Source organism: Fusarium coffeatum (assembly GCF_003316985.1).
Source record: "Fusarium coffeatum strain FIESC_28 chromosome Unknown BRIP53273_contig_248, whole genome shotgun sequence".
Classification (NCBI taxonomy): domain Eukaryota; kingdom Fungi; phylum Ascomycota; class Sordariomycetes; order Hypocreales; family Nectriaceae; genus Fusarium; species Fusarium coffeatum.
This window is the reverse complement of record NW_022158040.1, coordinates 7,734-25,803: the sequence shown is the minus strand read 5'-3', so window position 1 is coordinate 25,803 and position 18,070 is coordinate 7,734. Positions and strand designations below refer to the sequence as shown.

At 50.4% G+C, this 18,070-nt stretch overlaps 6 protein-coding genes across 6 annotated transcripts; 2 read left to right on the top strand and 4 right to left on the bottom strand.

Annotated features, from left to right (window-relative positions):
• Positions 1-67: 67 nt before the first annotated feature.
• Positions 68-747, bottom strand: FIESC28_09521 (uncharacterized protein; the record flags this gene model as incomplete). The annotated part of the gene is made up of 2 exons (XM_031163657.1): positions 68-189; positions 240-747. The coding sequence occupies 2 exons, from the start codon at positions 745-747 to the stop codon at positions 68-70; spliced, it is 630 nt and encodes a 209-aa protein (XP_031012283.1).
• Positions 748-1,114: 367 nt separating this feature from the next.
• FIESC28_09520 (uncharacterized protein) lies at positions 1,115-4,387 on the bottom strand (the record flags this gene model as incomplete). The annotated part of the gene is made up of 3 exons (XM_031163656.1): positions 1,115-1,704; positions 1,754-4,004; positions 4,076-4,387. The coding sequence occupies 3 exons, from the start codon at positions 4,385-4,387 to the stop codon at positions 1,115-1,117; spliced, it is 3,153 nt and encodes a 1,050-aa protein (XP_031012282.1).
• Positions 4,388-5,599: 1,212 nt separating this feature from the next.
• Positions 5,600-7,693, bottom strand: FIESC28_09519 (uncharacterized protein; the record flags this gene model as incomplete). The annotated part of the gene is made up of 3 exons (XM_031163655.1): positions 5,600-6,066; positions 6,118-6,712; positions 6,764-7,693. 3 exons carry the CDS (start codon positions 7,691-7,693, stop codon positions 5,600-5,602), a joined length of 1,992 nt encoding a protein of 663 aa, XP_031012281.1.
• Positions 7,694-9,319: 1,626 nt separating this feature from the next.
• On the top strand, positions 9,320-11,221 carry FIESC28_09518 (uncharacterized protein; the record flags this gene model as incomplete). Its single annotated transcript, XM_031163654.1, has 1 exon — positions 9,320-11,221. One exon carries the CDS (start codon positions 9,320-9,322, stop codon positions 11,219-11,221), a length of 1,902 nt encoding a protein of 633 aa, XP_031012280.1.
• A 351-nt stretch (positions 11,222-11,572) lies between these two features.
• Positions 11,573-11,993, bottom strand: FIESC28_09517 (uncharacterized protein; the record flags this gene model as incomplete). Its single annotated transcript, XM_031163653.1, has 4 exons — positions 11,573-11,711; positions 11,764-11,806; positions 11,859-11,934; positions 11,988-11,993. 4 exons carry the CDS (start codon positions 11,991-11,993, stop codon positions 11,573-11,575), a joined length of 264 nt encoding a protein of 87 aa, XP_031012279.1.
• A 3,651-nt stretch (positions 11,994-15,644) lies between these two features.
• FIESC28_09516 (uncharacterized protein) lies at positions 15,645-17,311 on the top strand (the record flags this gene model as incomplete). Its single annotated transcript, XM_031163652.1, has 2 exons — positions 15,645-16,093; positions 16,141-17,311. 2 exons carry the CDS (start codon positions 15,645-15,647, stop codon positions 17,309-17,311), a joined length of 1,620 nt encoding a protein of 539 aa, XP_031012278.1.
• Positions 17,312-18,070: the final 759 nt, after the last annotated feature.

The following is an 18,070-nucleotide window of genomic DNA, read 5'->3' as shown; positions in this document are numbered from 1 at the left end:
GGTTTTGTCTTCTCCAGCTTCTGAACTAAGGGTGAGTTACCTTCTAGAACCCCCATTCTGAAGCACCTCAGTCCTTCAAGAGCACCTCACCCTCTTTCTCTAGCTTCTCTCGTTGCTCTTTCTCCTCCTTCTCCTTATTAATCTTGGCCTGTTTCCATGGAGGAACCTTGGGCTCTCTTTTCATAACCACTGCACCCATTGTTAGCACAACATCCTAATAACTCATGGGGATGACTTACGTCTTTGGAAAAGATCATAACTCGTAACCAAGAAAATCGGCATTCCAACCATAAACTTCAACCAATTCCTCTCCAGTTGCTTATACCTCCTCTTATAATCCTCCTTCTCCTTCTTTTCTTTCTCCTCTTCCAACTCCTTTTTCGAGAACACCTTCCTCTCTGACTCTCCACCCTGTTCTCGCTTTTCTCTCTCCTCTTTCATCCTGTCTAGTCGTCTTTGTCTCGCTTCTCGTAGCTGTTCCTCTCGCTCCCTGGCCAAAGCGGCCGATTTCTCTTGTAACCGTTGCTGGAGGTCGGAAGATTGTTCTGACGTTGTGGAAGTTACACGCACTTTCGAGGGCTTCTCGCTGGGTGCGGCATTACTGTTGACACGGCGGTTATTTGGTATCGTTGTTGAGAATGCGCATGTTGGTGGGGATCGTGGGTTGCAGCGAGATGGGCATTCGAGACGGGATGATCGCAAGAGGGCTTTTGAGGCCACTTTACGTGGCGCGAGACGTAAAGACATCGTATTAGCGTAGTTAAACGAGCGACTCGGGTATGATAGACCGGCGACGGAGTGTTGTAGAGTTGTAGAACGTCGCCAAGAATTAAAGATTGACGGACCTGAGTCGGAAAAAGATCGTCAATTCCTTATCGATAAGAGGAGCAATTGAACTGTCACTGAGCTTCAGCTTCAGCTTCTAAACATTTCACAATTTATACACGACAGTATTAAAAATCATATTTGATCGATTCTTGAATGCCAACTAGCGTCTTGCTAGACAGTATGTTTTAATTATACAATTAATAAATCTTCCCAAACGCCTTTTGCAGTCATCCACCATGTATACACCCTCGTGATGGTTCTACGTTCAGTCTTATACTACCTCCAATCAATCGTCATCCGTGTATCGAGGACCAGTGGCTGCAGGGGTCTCTGGTGGTCCGTAAGTGGCTCCAGGCGTGGGAGCGCCGTAGTAACCAGGTGTAGGAGCTCCAGCTGGAGTAGGTGCTGAGTCTGCTCCCCATCCACCTTGCCAGCCACCAGGTGTTGGTGCGCTGATGGCAGCGGGTGTAGGCGCCGAGTAAGCACCAGGCGTGGGTGCGTTCATGGCACCGGGAGTTGGGGCACCAAGAGCACCGCCGGGCGTAGGGGCATCGTACGAGTTGGAACCCCATCCATCACCACCGCTGGCTCCAGGAGTTGGCGCACTAACTCCCCAAGCAGGAGTCTTGGATCCCGAGCCCCAGCTATCGCCTCCACCATATGCCGGTGTACGTGATCCAGCACCGAAGGCATCACCAGGAGCAGGGGTTCTTCCACCAGCCTGCCAGGCGGGTGTGCGTCCACCAGATCCGCCGTAAGCAGTACGGTTGCCGTCATAGGGGTTGACGGTTCGTGAGCCATCTGCCCAGGCTGGTGTTCGGGCGCCTGACATATCTGGGCCCTTCCAAGCGGGTGTTCGTCCACTTGCAGCAGGTGCTATATCATGTTAGCATTATGAAACTATACCGAAGACAGATCAACTTACTTCGTGAACCCCAAGCAGGCACTCTGTCAGAGTTACCACCTGCCATGGGTGTGCGAGAGCCGCCCTGCCATCCTGGCACACGGTCGCCGCCGCCGCTGCCGCCACGTCCAGCACCACCACCATAACCACCGCGACCTCCCCGGCCGGCGATATCAATGGTGGCTCCAGTCGTCTTGTTCTTGAAGCTCAAGTTTTCCTTGGGCACAGTGATGGTCTTGCTCTTTGTGTGCAGCTCGACACGAGCATGTGTGTCAGTGGTGTCCTTGACAATACCCAGAAGACCTTTGTAGGCTCCCTTCCTGATAATAACAGTCTGTTCAATCGCCTTGTCCCGGCCAAAAGATCTCGGTTGTTGTTGAACAGGCTTGTTCTCACTTCCATTCTTATGGAGCTTGAGCGCTGGGTTCATGGCTGTCAGATCAGGCCCGGTCGATGCGGCGGTGTTGACTCGGCCCCCCTTGGCAGCAATGGTTTGGACCATGTTGGCCTTCGTGACAAAAACACCAGCATGCTCCTTGTTATCGTTGGTATGTAGGAAGATGTATGAACGATGAATGTGGATAATCTTGCCCTGACGCTGCTGGCCAGTGTATTCCTTGACGACGTCTTCGAGCCTAATCTCAGCACCATGTCGATCAACAGCCACAGCTGTCTTTCGCTTAGGAATCTTGTTGGAAATCTGGGATGGCATAACCTGGCGAGGTGTTCCGAATTGATCGAGGACCATAAGTGATTCGCGATCAACCTTAACAACACAACCCACAGTTGTGGGATCGAGCTGTACCAAATCTTGTAGTGAGTACTGACCCAGAGAGCCTTGGCCACCAATATCACTGGCTTCGCGCAAATCTTTGCTGAAGACTGTGATTTCATTGTTTGTCTGATCTGTCAGGAGGGTGACCTTGTCCTCGTTGATGGCGACAACCATTCCAACCTCATCTCTGAACTTGCTTCCGCCAATGACCTTGACATGGTCACCAACGTTGAAGCGCTTGCGGAGTGCTCTGATAGGAACGTCAATCTCCTGCCCAACAAGTTCACCTTCGGTAACAGTGATCGAGACGACATCGGAGTGAACGCGCATCGCCTTACCGACAACACCCTTCTGCTCACCAGTATAAACCTCGACGATATCACCTGGGAGGTAGGTAGCCAGCGCATTGCTATCCTTGAGACTGTGGGCCAGCGCCTTAAGATCGAGGTTCTCAGTTCCGTCCTCAGCTCCTGAAGCGAACCTGGTGACCTCTTCGAGAGAGGGGTTCACGTCGGTAACTGTGAGTTTGTCGATAGCGATATCCCTGACTTGGAAGCCATTCTCGAATTCTTCGTTGTTGTATGTCCAAGTACCAGCGGTAGGGTTTCCTTGGAGGGCTCTAGGGTTGCGCTTTCGGGCTTCCACCTCGCTAAACAGTCTTTGAGGAGGCTTAGGGACACCAGCACCGCCGAAAGGTCGCTTGCGCTTGCCATCGGCAGTCAAAGATGAGTCTCGCATGCCATAGTCCAATCGAGGGATGAATCGAACGCGAGCTTCCAGGCCGTTCTCAGTAACATCGATGACCTGAGCAAGATCACCGTTGTGCTTCGGGGGTCTTCGAAGACGGACCCAGGCTCCGGGCTCCAGAGTAGGGGTCTTAGAAACACGGAACAGCTCAGGCATATCCTTGAGATCAACCAGGATCATCTTGGAATGGGGATAGACGTTCATCATGCTGTCCAACCCCTTCAAGATGTCGGTTTGACGACGGGCTTCAACATAGATGAAACCCTTCATGATGGAGTCGGTACCTCCACGTTCGAACGCAGAAAGGATGGCGAGTTCATCCTTTGTACCCACTCTCTCCTCAATGCGCTTCATGATAGAGAAGACAACCTCTCGTTCTTTTCCTTCCTTACAACGAACGGCCCAAATGCTAGGGTCGTCCACAGTAGGGAGGAGCAGTCGCTTGGGAACCACCGATGCGTTGCTGATGCCTCTGCCGGAGCGCTTGTTGCCGTATCTCTGTCGCAGAATCTCTGCCTGTTTCTCGGCATCCATACTAGAGTCCATGTCCCTACGGCGATCGAGTTCACGATGTCGTCGGTCATCGTCAATACCGGTTTCCGCAATATCGTCTGGGTGATCGTTGGTGATGAAGTCTCCTATCTCTTCGCCCAGTAGTTCGTCATCCTCGCCCTCGTCTTCATCGTCGACTTCGGCTTCGATATCGAAGAAATTGGCACCTCGCTCCTTTCTGCGCTTTCTGCGATGGCCCTAAAAGGGGTCAGCATCTACCAAGAGAAGGTAGGCAGCAAACGCGCCAGGATGGATCAAAGTCTCCTTACCTGTTGAATATCTTCGTCCTCATCATCTTCCTCTTCCTCTTCATCCTCCTCGTCGTCATCGTCGCGACGTCTGCCACCGTCTTCCTCTTCCTCTTCTTCTTCTTCCTCCTCCTCATCGTCATCGGCGGCGTGTCGCGATTTGGAGGGTCGCTCATCCTCGTCATCGTTATCATCGCGAGCGACGGGGCTGCTTCCACGCTTCACTGGCTTTTGGTCGCCATCTTGTTCTTCGTCGGATAGATCTGCAGGCGCAGGGTTGAAATCTTCCTCGTCCTCAGAATCGTCGAAGCGCGAAGGATCGTGAGAAGACATTGTGGCGAGGGAGCCGCGACACGTAGCGTGTCTTTGGTGTTTGTCTGGTTGTTTGTCGCTCGAGTTTGAAAGAATTAAAGAAAGATTAAGTGACAGCGATGCGAGAAGAGAATATTAAAGGGTATTTGATGGATGACAAAGATGAACAATGAAAGAAAGTCAAAGCAGCTCCGAGTAATGTTAGAGCTCCAGACGGTAAAATGCCGGGCCTTGTGCAGTGCATTATTTCATGAATAGTGGGTCCAGGATTGTGCAGAGTTCAGCTCACTGTCATGCGTCAAAGTATGGGGTTTTTAGAGATGGTTGGGCTGTGATTGACTGTAGAAAAGCTAAAATGAATATTTACTCCAAGTTCATATGGATGATTATAGTTCTTTGTACTCACGTTTTTTCAAAGCATAAAAACTTGCATGTCAGAGCGGCGCATCTTGATGCTTTGCTCACACTCAATGTCCATATACCCACCACCTGGTTCCCTGCGCTGTGGCAAACATCAATGCTTTCCACCGTCAAAGCGACCACTTGTTTACAAGTAAAATAAAAATATAGAGTTAATGAATAGGATTTAGATGCATAGAACTGAGCTAGCTTAATGTACATCTCCCATTCCCAGCCCAAGACTGACTTGAGGTGCGATACGTGAAAGCTCAACTCGACATACCCTACAGACTTAACATCATATCTTTCTTGCAGACATATATGAACAGTATGCTCTGATCGTAAATATTCAGCAAATTTTCTCATCATCTATATATACTCCAACGCTAGCCTCCAATGTAATCTGCGTTCTATACTTATACTGTCCCCCTTCTCCGGCCAGACTTTGAGATCTCATAACCCAAGCCTTGACAAAACTTATACACTAGAGTTTCTTCCAAACCCAGCCTCATTTCACGACTCGATTCGATTCGTTTGCCTTGGACGGGAGCGCAAATTTCCGGATATAGGTTTGTGTTTGTTTTATATCGTTCAAGACCCCTTTCAACCGCCGCCCACGTTTTGTTCCCGCCAACCAGAGTATGTCGCAGATGCTCCAAACCAACTTGAACTTTCAGAAACCCTCTTAAAATAATAACTCCAGGCTTTGCAGAATGCAATGTACCGTACCTTTAAGTAGCCATTCTACGTGATTCGAGCAACGTTTTCTGGATCATCGCCAGATGCCATGCTCTACGTATTATAAATGACACCAGCCTGCCCATTACTGTGTCTTCACATGACTCTTGTTCCCCAGATACCACGTCCAGCGCCAACACCGAGCCACTCGCCATAGTCGGAGTTGGGGAGTTGAGGTACCCAGCCCAAGTTGCCAATCTCGTAATCGCATTGCCAGGCGGCAACGGGGCTTTTGGGGTTGTCTTGTTGAGGAGTGCCATTCAAGGGTTGACCTGAGTTGTAAATATCCCACAAGAGAACCTGGCAATCGTCACCGCCAGAAGCAAGCATTCCTCGTCGATGGGGCGACCATTCGATGCAGTTGACGTTTCCACCATGTCCACGCAGCTCGAGCAAGGCCTGGCCAGGTTGTCGCACATCCAAAATTCGAACAACGTTGGTGTCTTGAGCGAAGGTAGCAAGAAGATGGGTATCATGAGGAGAAGTAGCAAGGCGAAGCAGAGGTGGAGGGTTGGCCATCGTTTGCTGGGCCAGTGTCGGGCTAACACGGCCACCGTTGGGGTCTATTTAAAAGTCAGTACCGGAGAGAAAAGACAAGTATGCGCCAAACTTACCTCGCTCTTCCTTGCCTGTTGGCTCGTAAATAATTGTAGAGTGCTCCAGGCTTCGAAGATCGAACATGCGGACACTACCATCCTGACCACAGCTGACAAAAACATCCACACTTTTGGCGCAGAACCTAACATCGTAAACCTCTTTGTCGTGGGCAATGAGTTGAGTCTTTGCCGTGAGTGAGGGAATATCCCAGATGGTACATGTCGTATCTATGCTGGATGTAATGATAAGACTGGGAGAGACGGTGTTCCAATCGAGTGACGTTAGAGGCGCGGTATGATCCGGTGTCTTCGAGTTGGACAGTAAAGCGAGAGGGGTTAACTTGGTGGTGGGATTGTCGCGACGGCCGATGGTACCACCAGGTGTAGAAGGGTTGTTCTCACTAGGAAGAGACCACAATCGCAAGTGGTCGCCCGAAGTCGCGAGCAGGTCAGTAGACTGCTTCTGCGACGATGGCGGCTCCCATAGCAGGCGGGTCACAGGGTAAGAGTGGGTAGCTTCGGCAGCTTTGGTGAACTCAAGGCTATACTTGGATGAACCAGGAGTGTAGACGTCCTGAGGAGTCGGCGCGATATGACTATCGAGGATTTGAATCTATCACCGTTAGCTGTTGGACACGAGAAATTGTCGCCTTGCATGACGCACAAAGTTATGTCCATCTTCCAAGTAGCTCCCCACAGCGAGCTTGCCAGCACCATTACCTTGAGCAGGCCACTTGCACCAATCGAAAGCGTAGATAGCCCAAGGCGCAAGGTAATTGCTCGTTCCTGGTTGGGCATTATTGGCATCATAGCTCATAGCAGCTCCTGTCCCATCGGACATGCTCGAGTCGGCGCGGGGACGAATATCAGCTAGGCCGAGCGGGGTGTTGGAAACGTTGCGCTGAGATCCTGGGGCATTGTACCGGGTAGTATCGATTGGCGACATGAGATGCGAAGACGAAGCACCGCTAGGCGTCGTGGGAGTATATGCGTGATAGCTTCCAGAGGAGCCATCGTAGCCAGCGGCTGGGCTGGAGCGGGAGTAGCTGTGGGACATGCTCAGCGGGGGTTTGCTCGCGATGCCGGTAGACGGGGAGCGTGAATGGTCGTAAGTAGGCTGGCCGTGCTGCGACGGGATCTGTAGTGGCTGCTGGGAGTGATGAGGAAGCTGCTGTTGCTGAGCTTGCGACGGCGGCTGATGAGGGACGGATGAAGCAGCGGGAGAAGATTGCTGCATCGGCGAGGGCAAGTTGGGCGAGGCTGGGGCGCCGCGAGCGGACAGGCCACCGGCAGGTTGGAGGACGTTGGGCACCGAAGTATTGGAGGGGTTCCTATAGTGGTGGGCGTTGGCGTTTGAGGGCGAGGACTCGAATTTGATCTGAGGAGTATTTTCGTATTCTGTCGGCGACATAGAGATTGGACCTCCAGTTTGGCTCAAACCCGACATGTGCAACTCGTCGTGCTGGGGCTGGGGTTGAGGGACGGATCCAGAGCCTGAGCCAGAGCCAGAAACAACTGGTCCTGGAGAGCCAGCGGACATGGAGCCCACCTGCGACTGACGCAGTGAGGGAGGGAATTGCTGTGATTGGCTCATGGTTGGATGATTTGGGTGTTTCTTGGCTGCTTAATGACGGACCTGGCCTGGCCTGGCGTTAGGTTATGGATCAGAAAACTTGACCTCTAAGCTCGAGGGCGCCAAAAACAAGTAACCGGCAAGTCCGCTTAAGGGACCATAAATTGACTCGATGATTTCGTTCTTTATGCTCTGAGTCGACTCGAACGGCCGCAGATTGACCCTGGCGCGGAGCTAAATGACTGAACTGCAACTGCAACAACAGTTTTGAGAGAAGCAAGAATACAAGTAGGAGATGCGAAACGAAGACGTTTGAGCGACAATAACGTTGCAGTCAATTAAACTTGAGGTGGAGCAAGAAACTCTCCCTTACAGTTGTGCTGGCGGTTGAGGACGGTCGGCAATTGGGGGTGATAAGCCAAAATGTAAGCAATTGACTCCGACCCAAGTTGTGCACAATACAGAAACTGCTGGTGTTCCTGGTGGTGGAAGTAAAGGAAAAACGTAAGCTCGGAAATTTTGACAAGATGCAAGAAAGAATGCGACGGGGATATTCGCTCGCGCAAGCAAACAAGACCTTGTCCAGCCTGGCTTGGCTAGGTCTTTATCGAGTCTGGTTCGGAGAAGGGAGGGGGTTAACCGGCGGGCTGATGAGACAGGCTTCTTCCGCTTGGATATAAGACGAAGGAAGCCTTGAGACTGGGTAAAGGAATATTGTACAGGCTGATGTTTTTTATGTAAGAGGGCTATAGTACGGTAAAACGGGCTTCCCGGTATACAGCTACGAGTAATAAAACATACTTTCATCTAGAGTTGTGGCTTTTACTTGATGTCCAATGTGGAACAATTGAAGGGTGTTAATTCTGAAACACAAAGGTCCATATCCTGTAACTTCTATTGAATGGCGTCTGGGGAAGATGTGTCTGGAAACAATCAAATGATACTGAGTGCTTCCCAAGTGATGCTTGCTGACGTAGTGACACCTACTCACTCTGTTTAAGCAAATGTGTTCCTTGTACCTACTCTGAGGTATACAAAGATTTTGATTGCCCTCTTCTTAGGACATTGCATGCCATTTATTAACCTCGTATCTGACCCTAAGAGTGCTTTGAGCATGCGACAATCTTTATTTCATACACCAAACCGAAGTCTTTGTGAGAAACGTACTAGAGAGTCCACTGATAGATACAGACATTAGCCCATATAATTTATCGTAAATATCATGTCTCATACATAGGTAATTCATCGTCACATGAAGATGAAGCCCGTGACGCGGTGGTGGTATAGATCCACTCCCCGCCCTGTGGATCTCAGCAGCTCATGGCAGGTGCACCCATGTGGGCACATGCCAACCCCAGATCGTGTCCAAAGCTTCATAGCCAAGCTTCAACAACAGCTCCTTGCGATCTGAACCAACTTTAACGACTTATCGTAACTCTATTCTATCATTATCAGCCCACCAGCCGCTGTAATAAATTTAAACAAATGTAAAACATCAACACTACACAACCCATACATCGTGCAACTCCAAGCCGCGAATACCCGACCTTCAACGAATGCATGCGACAGCTTCCGACTTTGCGACAACGTTCCACACTCGTTGATCAAGATAGCCATTCGCCACATAGGCATATCTATTAATCGGAAATGTCTTCACCTTCGATGTTCGATCGTATCTCGAGTTCTCGTCAGCGACTACCCAACATCCCCTTACGTAGCCCTCCGATTCGAGAAGTCAGCGAGTATGACTTAGACGAGCTCGAACCGAGAAGTGACGACGTCCTCTTCGACCAGGAAGCTCCGCGCCCGAGACTGAGGAAAAACACTCAGCCGGTATCGACCACTTCCACTCGTCGATCTTCATCTCCTGCTTCGATGGACAGCAAACATCGCTATTCCAACTCGCCTCCCCATACCAGATCGAAACCAATCTTCGCTGGACCACCGCCTCCGATCGCATCTTCCATGCTGATAAACCAGCAATCCTCTCGACAATCCAACTCTTCAAGTCACCTTGATAATAACAGGGGCTATGGCCTCCTAGCAGCCAGTAGATTTGGTTCGAACAGCCCCAGTCAAAAGCATGTGGACAACCGGCCACGTCTGGATACCATATGGAGAAGCTTACAGAGACGAGAGAAGGCGCTTGAACGTGATATTCAGCAGCTTCTGGATCTTCAAGCTTCAGGTCTGATTGCTGGAAGCGGAGATGGGGGATCCGAGAGTAACTTTGGAAGCGACACAGGTACTGGAGAGAGCACCTTTTACTCCACAGCTACATCCAAGTCCCGAATGGTGAACTCATTGCATATGCCTACGCGGTCCACGGCAGATGGCAATGTCATACCTGTGAGACAGCCGGCGCCAAACAAGCCCCGCGGTCTGAAAACAGCTCGAGTTGGCCTCCAGCGATCAATGACCGCATTAGCAGAGCTAAAGGCTGAGGAGGATATGCATTTAAACTCGGCTCTGGAGCAAAGGAAGGATGCTTTAGCTTATCTTGACAAAGTGGGCAAAAGAAGGGATGCTATCTACTCCGAGCTTCATGCTCTAGAAAATGATGAGGAGGAGCCTCTAGGTCAGGAACTTCGACTGCTGGAAGAACAACAGCACGAATTGGATCAAGAAATACAACTTCTTGAAGAGAAACTGGCTAGGGCGAAGAGGCGGCGCAGGTCGGTGCGAGAAAGAGCAGAGGAAGTCAAGAACCGACGAGAGGCGGGCTTGAGTGGATATAGGGCAGCTGGCAAAGACGTCGATATGGAAGTCAGGACATTGATGCAGACACCGCCCATCGCGCCACTGGATGTTGATGCCCTTGGATTTGGGGTAAACTCGCAGCCAAAAGAGGATATGGATATCCTGAGAGGCACTGAGTTCTTGCAGCTCCGCCCCGAACGCCGTACTATGGAAATGGCAAGAAATTGGTGGCAAGGAGAAATTGCTGCCCTTGAACGTCGCAAAGCGAAAATCTCGGAAGACCGTCAAGCTTTGATGGAAGGCTCAGAAGTCTGGTCCGAAGTAACTGGACTGGTTGCACAATTTGAGGCAAAACTGCGAGAGCTTGTGAAAGCTAGCCAGGCTGGCGATGCTGATGAAGAGCCGCAACAAGCTGCGATGCGAAACCAGCTGTCTGAGATGGATGACGTTGTTGAAGAATTGCAGCATCGATTGCAGATGGCAGAGTCAAAACACTGGAATCTCCTGATATGTGCAATTGGCGCTGAATTAGAAGCCTTTATCGAAGCCCAAGCTCTCCTGAAAGAGACCATTGGCCTCCCCGAGCCGGCCCCAGCACCCAGTTCCCCTGAACACAACGAATCAACGGACAAATCAGAAGAGGCGAGTCAAGATGACCAGGAGGAGAGTCACAATGAGAGCGACAATGAGGTTCCGGTCGACTTGTTGGTCTCCAAGTTTGAGGACCATGACCGCGACCCTCCTGATAGTGACCAGAAATCAAGTGTGGTGCTGAGGAGAGATAGCTCAGGAGAGAATGACGTACCGGCCGAGTTCTTAGCAGAGCACGATCCAAACAAGATCGATTAGGAAGCTGAGATTATGGCGATGATAATGCTTATGAGTAGACAGCACTTATGAATGATGACCTACGACAGAGGCAGGAGGAACTTGGATGATCGAGTTGTGTTTGATACATCACAGGATGGTTACGGCCTCACACTATGGAATGATAGAGAGTCATGGCGTTGTTGATAGTATCATTGATCCAATTCACATGCATAGTCATATATATCCGAACGCCTATCTGAAAATCCAGCGCGTCATCTCACGCGTGTCAGGTAGCTTTGTTCCATCATCGCGCCCGTAAATCAAGTCGTCAATCGGAGCCTGAGTGGAGGTTTCCATGGTATCAATAGCGGTAAAGATGTGTCTCGTCGCTCATCGGGTTCGCTCGAAGTAGCCGCTGGAGCCGGCAATCGCAACGGACTGGTCCATGACCCATTCGCCAACGCCGAGGTATCGGTCGATCCAGCCGGTGAACTCTTTGTTCTCACCGGCGACTCTGTCGGTCTTGAAGCTGTTTTCGATGGTTAGGGATGGTTGGGAAATGCGCGGATGGTGTAGCTCACGTCAAACCGGTTGATCGCTTCATGCCAGCAAGGAAGGCCGAGACTGGGAGATGTTAGCCTATAAAACATGCAAAGCGACGCAAGATTCAACTTACAAAGAACGGCGTCGAACGCATAATGTGTCAAACGTCCGACCTTTGACCAGAGTCCGAAAGTCAGCAGGTTGAGGAGCTGTGAGGAGTCTTTAGCCACGAGGGCAGAGCTCCGGGGATTGGAGTACATACCACCATGATGTCGATCGTTTAGGATGAGTTATTGAGAGTATACAAGTTGGATGATCGTTCGGTCTGGTCTCGGATCTGGAGGATCTCGCGGTGTGCTGGTCGTGAATGGAGTCGGGTCGATTTTACTCTAACCTTGGCTTAGTTCAGTATCATGCGACACAGCCCAGCCCAGCCGCCTCGGGAACCAGGCGGCAGTGGAGTTCACGGCAGGCCGGCGCCGAAAGCTCCGGGGAAGAGCCACATCACGTGTTAATTTGACCCAGATGCTTGGATCGTGAATGTGAAGATGCAGAACATTCTTAAGACGGGGATAGTTTTATCTGGGTGTCATTGGCATCATATCATGATAATTAACTAGACCAAAGATGGATTCGCTAAGACGGAGCATGATGTTTCTATTCCTAGTGAGACACGATACTAAATAAACATTCGCCAAGCTGTAAATAACTCAACATGCTTGATACTGATACTCTCAACGGAACATCCTGATATGGCAATGCGCTTAATTAATTGATTGACTTGAATCAGATGGGGCTGAATTACTATGTTGCATCGCAGCACGTTGCAATGTGCAGCCGCCGCTAGTCTCGTAGTCGCCGGACAGAGACAACCGCTTGTTCGCTGGCATTCCGGCGTTATTACAGAAAATCCACTCACAACTTTTTTTCTCATCTCAACGTCGGCGTGGGACGAGGTGAGATCCAGAGTCCAGAGTCCAGACACGAGAGGGGTTCAAGGGTCTAGAAAGACTTCGCCGAAAGCATCGCCGTGTCTATCCCAAGAAGAGCAAGAGCCCAGAGAGTCGATCAAAATAATCCCTCATCCATAAGACATAACATACAGTAGTATCAACGGTACAGCAATGAATGCTTGGGCATTGCCGTAAAAGGGATCCTCTTTCTGGGCGGCCCCCGCGCTGCCAATCTTTTGACAACCATAGTTCATTATTACCCAACATGCTGGTGGTATCTACCGATATCTAAAACGACATTGTTTCAATGCCGTTACTCAATGCAATGAGCTGTGTCTGAAAGGGTGAAATCTCATTCGTGCCTGATGGATGAGGGAGGGGCGGCTTGGAGGTGGGTTCGCTAACTTCGCTTTGATCTATTTTTCTGTTGGAGGACAGACAGACATGTCGGTCAAGTCAGCCACAAGTCGTGTCGAAACCTGACACTTGAGATGCATTAGTCAGGATATGGGGGTCTATCTCTGGTAGCTGAACCCAATGGTGATCTCCGCGGCCATGATAGTCATTATGTACATGTAGGTTGACGGTTAGAGCCGACCTCTTAGTTCAGGCTGCACCAACCAAAGTTGAGACATGAGAACGTTGGGCTATAGATAAGAGTCGTGATAATTCCCTCGCGTCATAGACATGACTTCTAAGAAGGTCTAACACTTGTCATGACAAGCATCAAGAATAGCAATGGCCTGCCTATACAGGAAGCGAGTCGATCACTTTGAGTTGATATGTATCATGCCAAGATACTCTCGAACCCCTTACCTGTATGCAATACTAACATAAACCTCGACCCAATCGTAGCAGCATGCCTGAGCAATTAATTGACTGATTGGATTGAAAGCCAAGCAAAGTTTCATGACCGTTGTTGAGGGCGTTACGAAACAAGGTCAGGGCCAATGTTAATTCGTTGAATAGGGCGCTTCCCGTCTCCAACTCGGGCTGTTGGCACCAGCAAGATACCCTGCGTGCAGGGTGACTCAACGATTTGTTAGAGGGATAGTCAGCATTAACAAGCGGGGGATTGACACTAGCCTGTTGCGCGTCTAGAGGCGAAGAGTGTTGATCATTGACTGGAGAGAGATACACCATTGATGATTTGTCTGATAATCCACTTCTCAAAAATATTGGCTAATTCTGGCAGATAGAGAGACGTCGTTTTGGCGTGGGATAAACTGAAAGCAGTTCGCTAAAGACGCAGGAGCTACTGTCGGCTGCTGCAGTAGCGGGCGGAGTGCTTTGCCCCGAAAGGCCGCTAACAACAATTAAATCCCTGCTTACAAGATGGAATGGCAAAAGCCACCTAATGATAGCGGGGTTGATTTTTTGGTGGGGGAAAGCTGCGACGTATAGAGGGGGAGGCGACACAACAGCTTCAGCTTCTGTTGAAGAAGCAAGATAATAATGATCAATTATTTATTTAGAATTCTATTTATAGTGAAGCTTCAAGTGATACATTGTACGTTATACAAGGCATTGACTTTATTTATAACAAAAGCTTGGACAATTCTAGTGCTCAACTCTGCATCTGACATCCATCTCCCACGGGAAGCGGGGTGTCAGAGCTCTCCATAATTCTGAACCAGATCGCCAGAACGAGAGAAGAAAAAAAAAAAAGAAAGAGGAAAAAAAAAAGCTCCTTTCCCTTATGGATCTCAACCACCGAAAGGACAGAGCTCAGACTGTCATGTCCGGGCATCCATATCCATGCTAAGTACATGTGAGGCAAGTACTCCGTAGCGCTACTCTTGGCTTGGCTCTTACCCCTCCAGTCATGATGGCTGTAAAATTCTTGGTGAGGTACGAATGTTTGTTGATTGGGGAGGAAAGAGCAAAGTACCTACCTACCCTTACCCCTTCCCTCGAATGAAAGCGGTAGGTGTAGCGTCTAAGGTAGGAATTTAGCCTTACTTTGCTTTGCCTTCCACGCTGTAGCTTTCCATAGGTTTGCCGTCTTTATTATCATCACCACACCAACTCTACTTCTCCCTCCTCTTCTCTTTCTTCCTTCTCTCTCTTCTTTCATCTCTCATCAACCTTCTTGACCTGCGACGTCAAACAACTCTACCTCCATTCACCCCTCTACGCCTCGACCTTTGCGAGCTCCCTCCTACATCGAACGTCGTCAATAAATAATACCAGGAAGAGCGCACGTTCCTCTGCCTCTTCTGATCATATCATCCTTTTGGATTATTATCGTACGGTGCAACACTCGTACAACAATATCTATACCCCTTTGTAAGTCAACATGCTACGCCACTACGCTGCACCAGGATGGGGACGTCTGTGTCTGCTGTGGCTTGGGCCCTGAGATCCCGCTCCTACGGCGCTTCTCTGGTCATGACGATAGGGGAAATGTGTGGCAATGCAGGTTCTCGCAGATGCATCTCTGGTCTTTTTCTGGCTGTGGTTTGAGAAATTCCCTTGCTCGCGACCCAGAAATTACCGGCTGTCGGATTTGTTCTCGGTTCTTCTGGCCCGATTAGCGACAATCTGACGATTCTCAAACTCGGCCCATCTATTGAGCTCATGGGGCACTCTGTGTCCTTCTCACCAGCCAAGCCAGCCGTTTTGACGTCGCGCCGAATGCTCTGCCCACCAAAATGCCACGCCCCATCCCTATCGCTCTTCCCAACACGTCACTTAACGTCAGATCCCGCGTTAGCCCCATGTCTTTGCTACACCTCACGAATGAGTCTCCGTTGGCCTGCATTGCAAGTGTCCGCAGAACAACCTGATATCCCATATTTCTTAGTAGTGCGATCTTCAATCGTTTGAGCTACTGAGAGATATATATTCGTGGTGGTGTCCAGACTGTACCACATTTCCTGTTCCTTCACATCTTTATTCCCTTTGCAGCCAGAGCTACCCCGCCAAGCTCTTCTCCCACCAACAATTCGCTAACCACATTCACAATGCCTCAGAACTCACGAAAAGAAAAAAGCGTCATGGCTGCCACCGCCCAGGACCACCTCGAGATGGGAGGCAAGATCTCATGGCTTGCCTCTCTCGACACCGCTTTCCGACCTGAGCGCAACTACCGCCGCTCCTCCATCATCTGCACCATTGGCCCCAAGACCAACTCCGTTGAGGCCATCAACAAGCTCCGAGACTCTGGTCTTAACGTTGTCCGCATGAACTTTTCTCACGGATCATATGAGTACCACAAGTCCGTCATTGACCATGCTCGTGAGTCCGAGGCTACCCACGCTGGTCGCAATGTCGCCATTGCCCTCGACACCAAGGGACCCGAGATCCGAACTGGTAACACTCCCAACGATGAGGACATTCCCATCAGCCGCGGTCACGAGATGAACATCACCACCGATGATGCTTACGCCACCGCTTGCGACGACAAGAACATGTAAGCAGCTCAGAGTTGATGTAGCTTTCCCCCACTAACTTTCCCAGGTACGTTGACTACAAGAACATTACCAATGTCATTGAAGTCGGCCGTGTCATCTACGTCGATGACGGTGTCCTCGCTTTCGACGTCCTCGAGATCGTCGACGACAAGACCATCCGCGTCCGAGCCCGAAACAACGGTGCTATCTGCTCCAAGAAGGGTGTCAACCTGCCCAACACCGATGTCGATCTGCCCGCTCTCTCCGAGAAGGACAAGGCTGATCTGAAGTTCGGTGTTGAGAACAACGTTGACATGGTCTTTGCTTCATTTATCCGCCGCGCTCAGGATATCCACGACATCCGTGAGGTCCTCGGTGAGCAGGGCAAGCGCATCCAGATCATCTCCAAGATTGAGAACCGACAGGGTTTGAACAACTTCCGCGAGATCCTTCAGGCCACCGACGGTGTCATGGTTGCCCGTGGTGATCTCGGTATCGAGATTCCCGCCGCTGAGGTTTTTGCCGCTCAGAAGAAGCTCATTGCCATGTGCAACCTTGCTGGCAAGCCCGTCATCTGCGCCACCCAGATGCTCGAGTCCATGATCAAGAACCCCCGCCCTACCCGTGCCGAGATCAGCGATGTCGGTAACGCCATCACTGACGGTGCTGACTGTGTCATGCTTTCCGGTGAGACAGCCAAGGGTAGCTACCCCTCCGAGGCTGTCAAGGAGATGCACGAGACCTGTCTCAAGGCTGAGAACACCATCCCCTACGTCTCCCACTTCGAGGAGATGTGCACTCTTGTCAAGCGCCCCGTCAGCACTGTCGAGTCTTGCGCCATGGCTGCTGTCCGCGCCTCTCTCGATCTTGGTGCCGGTGGTATCATTGTCCTTTCCACCTCCGGAGAGTCTGCCCGCATGCTTTCCAAGTACCGACCCGTCTGCCCCATCTTCATGGTCACCCGAAGCCCCACAACATCTCGATTCGCCCATCTGTACCGTGGCGTCTACCCCTTCCTGTTCCCTGAGCAGAAGCCCGACTTTGCTCAGGTCAACTGGCAGGAGGATGTTGACCGCCGTATCAAGTGGGCTGTCAACAACGCTCTTCAGCTTAACGTCCTGACCCCCGGCGACACCGTCGTCGTTGTCCAGGGCTGGAAGGGCGGCATGGGTAACACCAACACCCTCCGAATTGTCAAGGCCGACCCCGAGCACCTCGGAATTGGTCAGCTTCAGTAAAGAAAAAGTCTTATAAGGACACGGAGTGATGGGGAATTGTTTTATGCGCAAATTAATGATAGACAGGGCAATGATTGTTTCCAAGGTCAGGGTACTGGATTACGAATAAGTCACGTAAAGAATAAATAAACAGGGCAAAAGACCCTTTATGTCATGAACTCGAGCAACGTGATACATCTTGAGTGATAAGAAGACGCAACTGCGACAATATGTAACCTGGCCCAGTATGGCAACTTGAAAGACAGCATCTTAACGCTTGTATCTTACTGGATTGCTGGATGGGTATTCTGCAGATTTGCCTACTCTGCCTCCTAGATCGAATACAACAAGGGTGAAGAGGCTGATGTCTAAAAGAACTTTGCTATAGAGCCCAAATTTCTTGATCGAAGAATGCACTCATATATCGATTCGCTGATCTATGATACACCAGGAAGCAATCATCAGTAACGCCCATCTCGTTGGACATGCCTCTCTCACTACCGGAGATGTATCTGCGGATCTGAGTAACAAGGAGCTTATGCACTTACCACGGCTCGACCCGAAGCTGTGGGCCATCAAGATGCATTTCAACTCACACACGCCACAATAATTTGATACAAGGACCCTGAATTATCAAACTCGGTGTAATAAAGGACCGAAACGAGCCTCATACCATCAAATCGCACCACAACTCGGTGAGATACAGGATCAGACCACAAGCTATCGTATCACGTTACTTTACCAGGGGCTCGGTACTGTAACGGATCCTTGGATGGACCC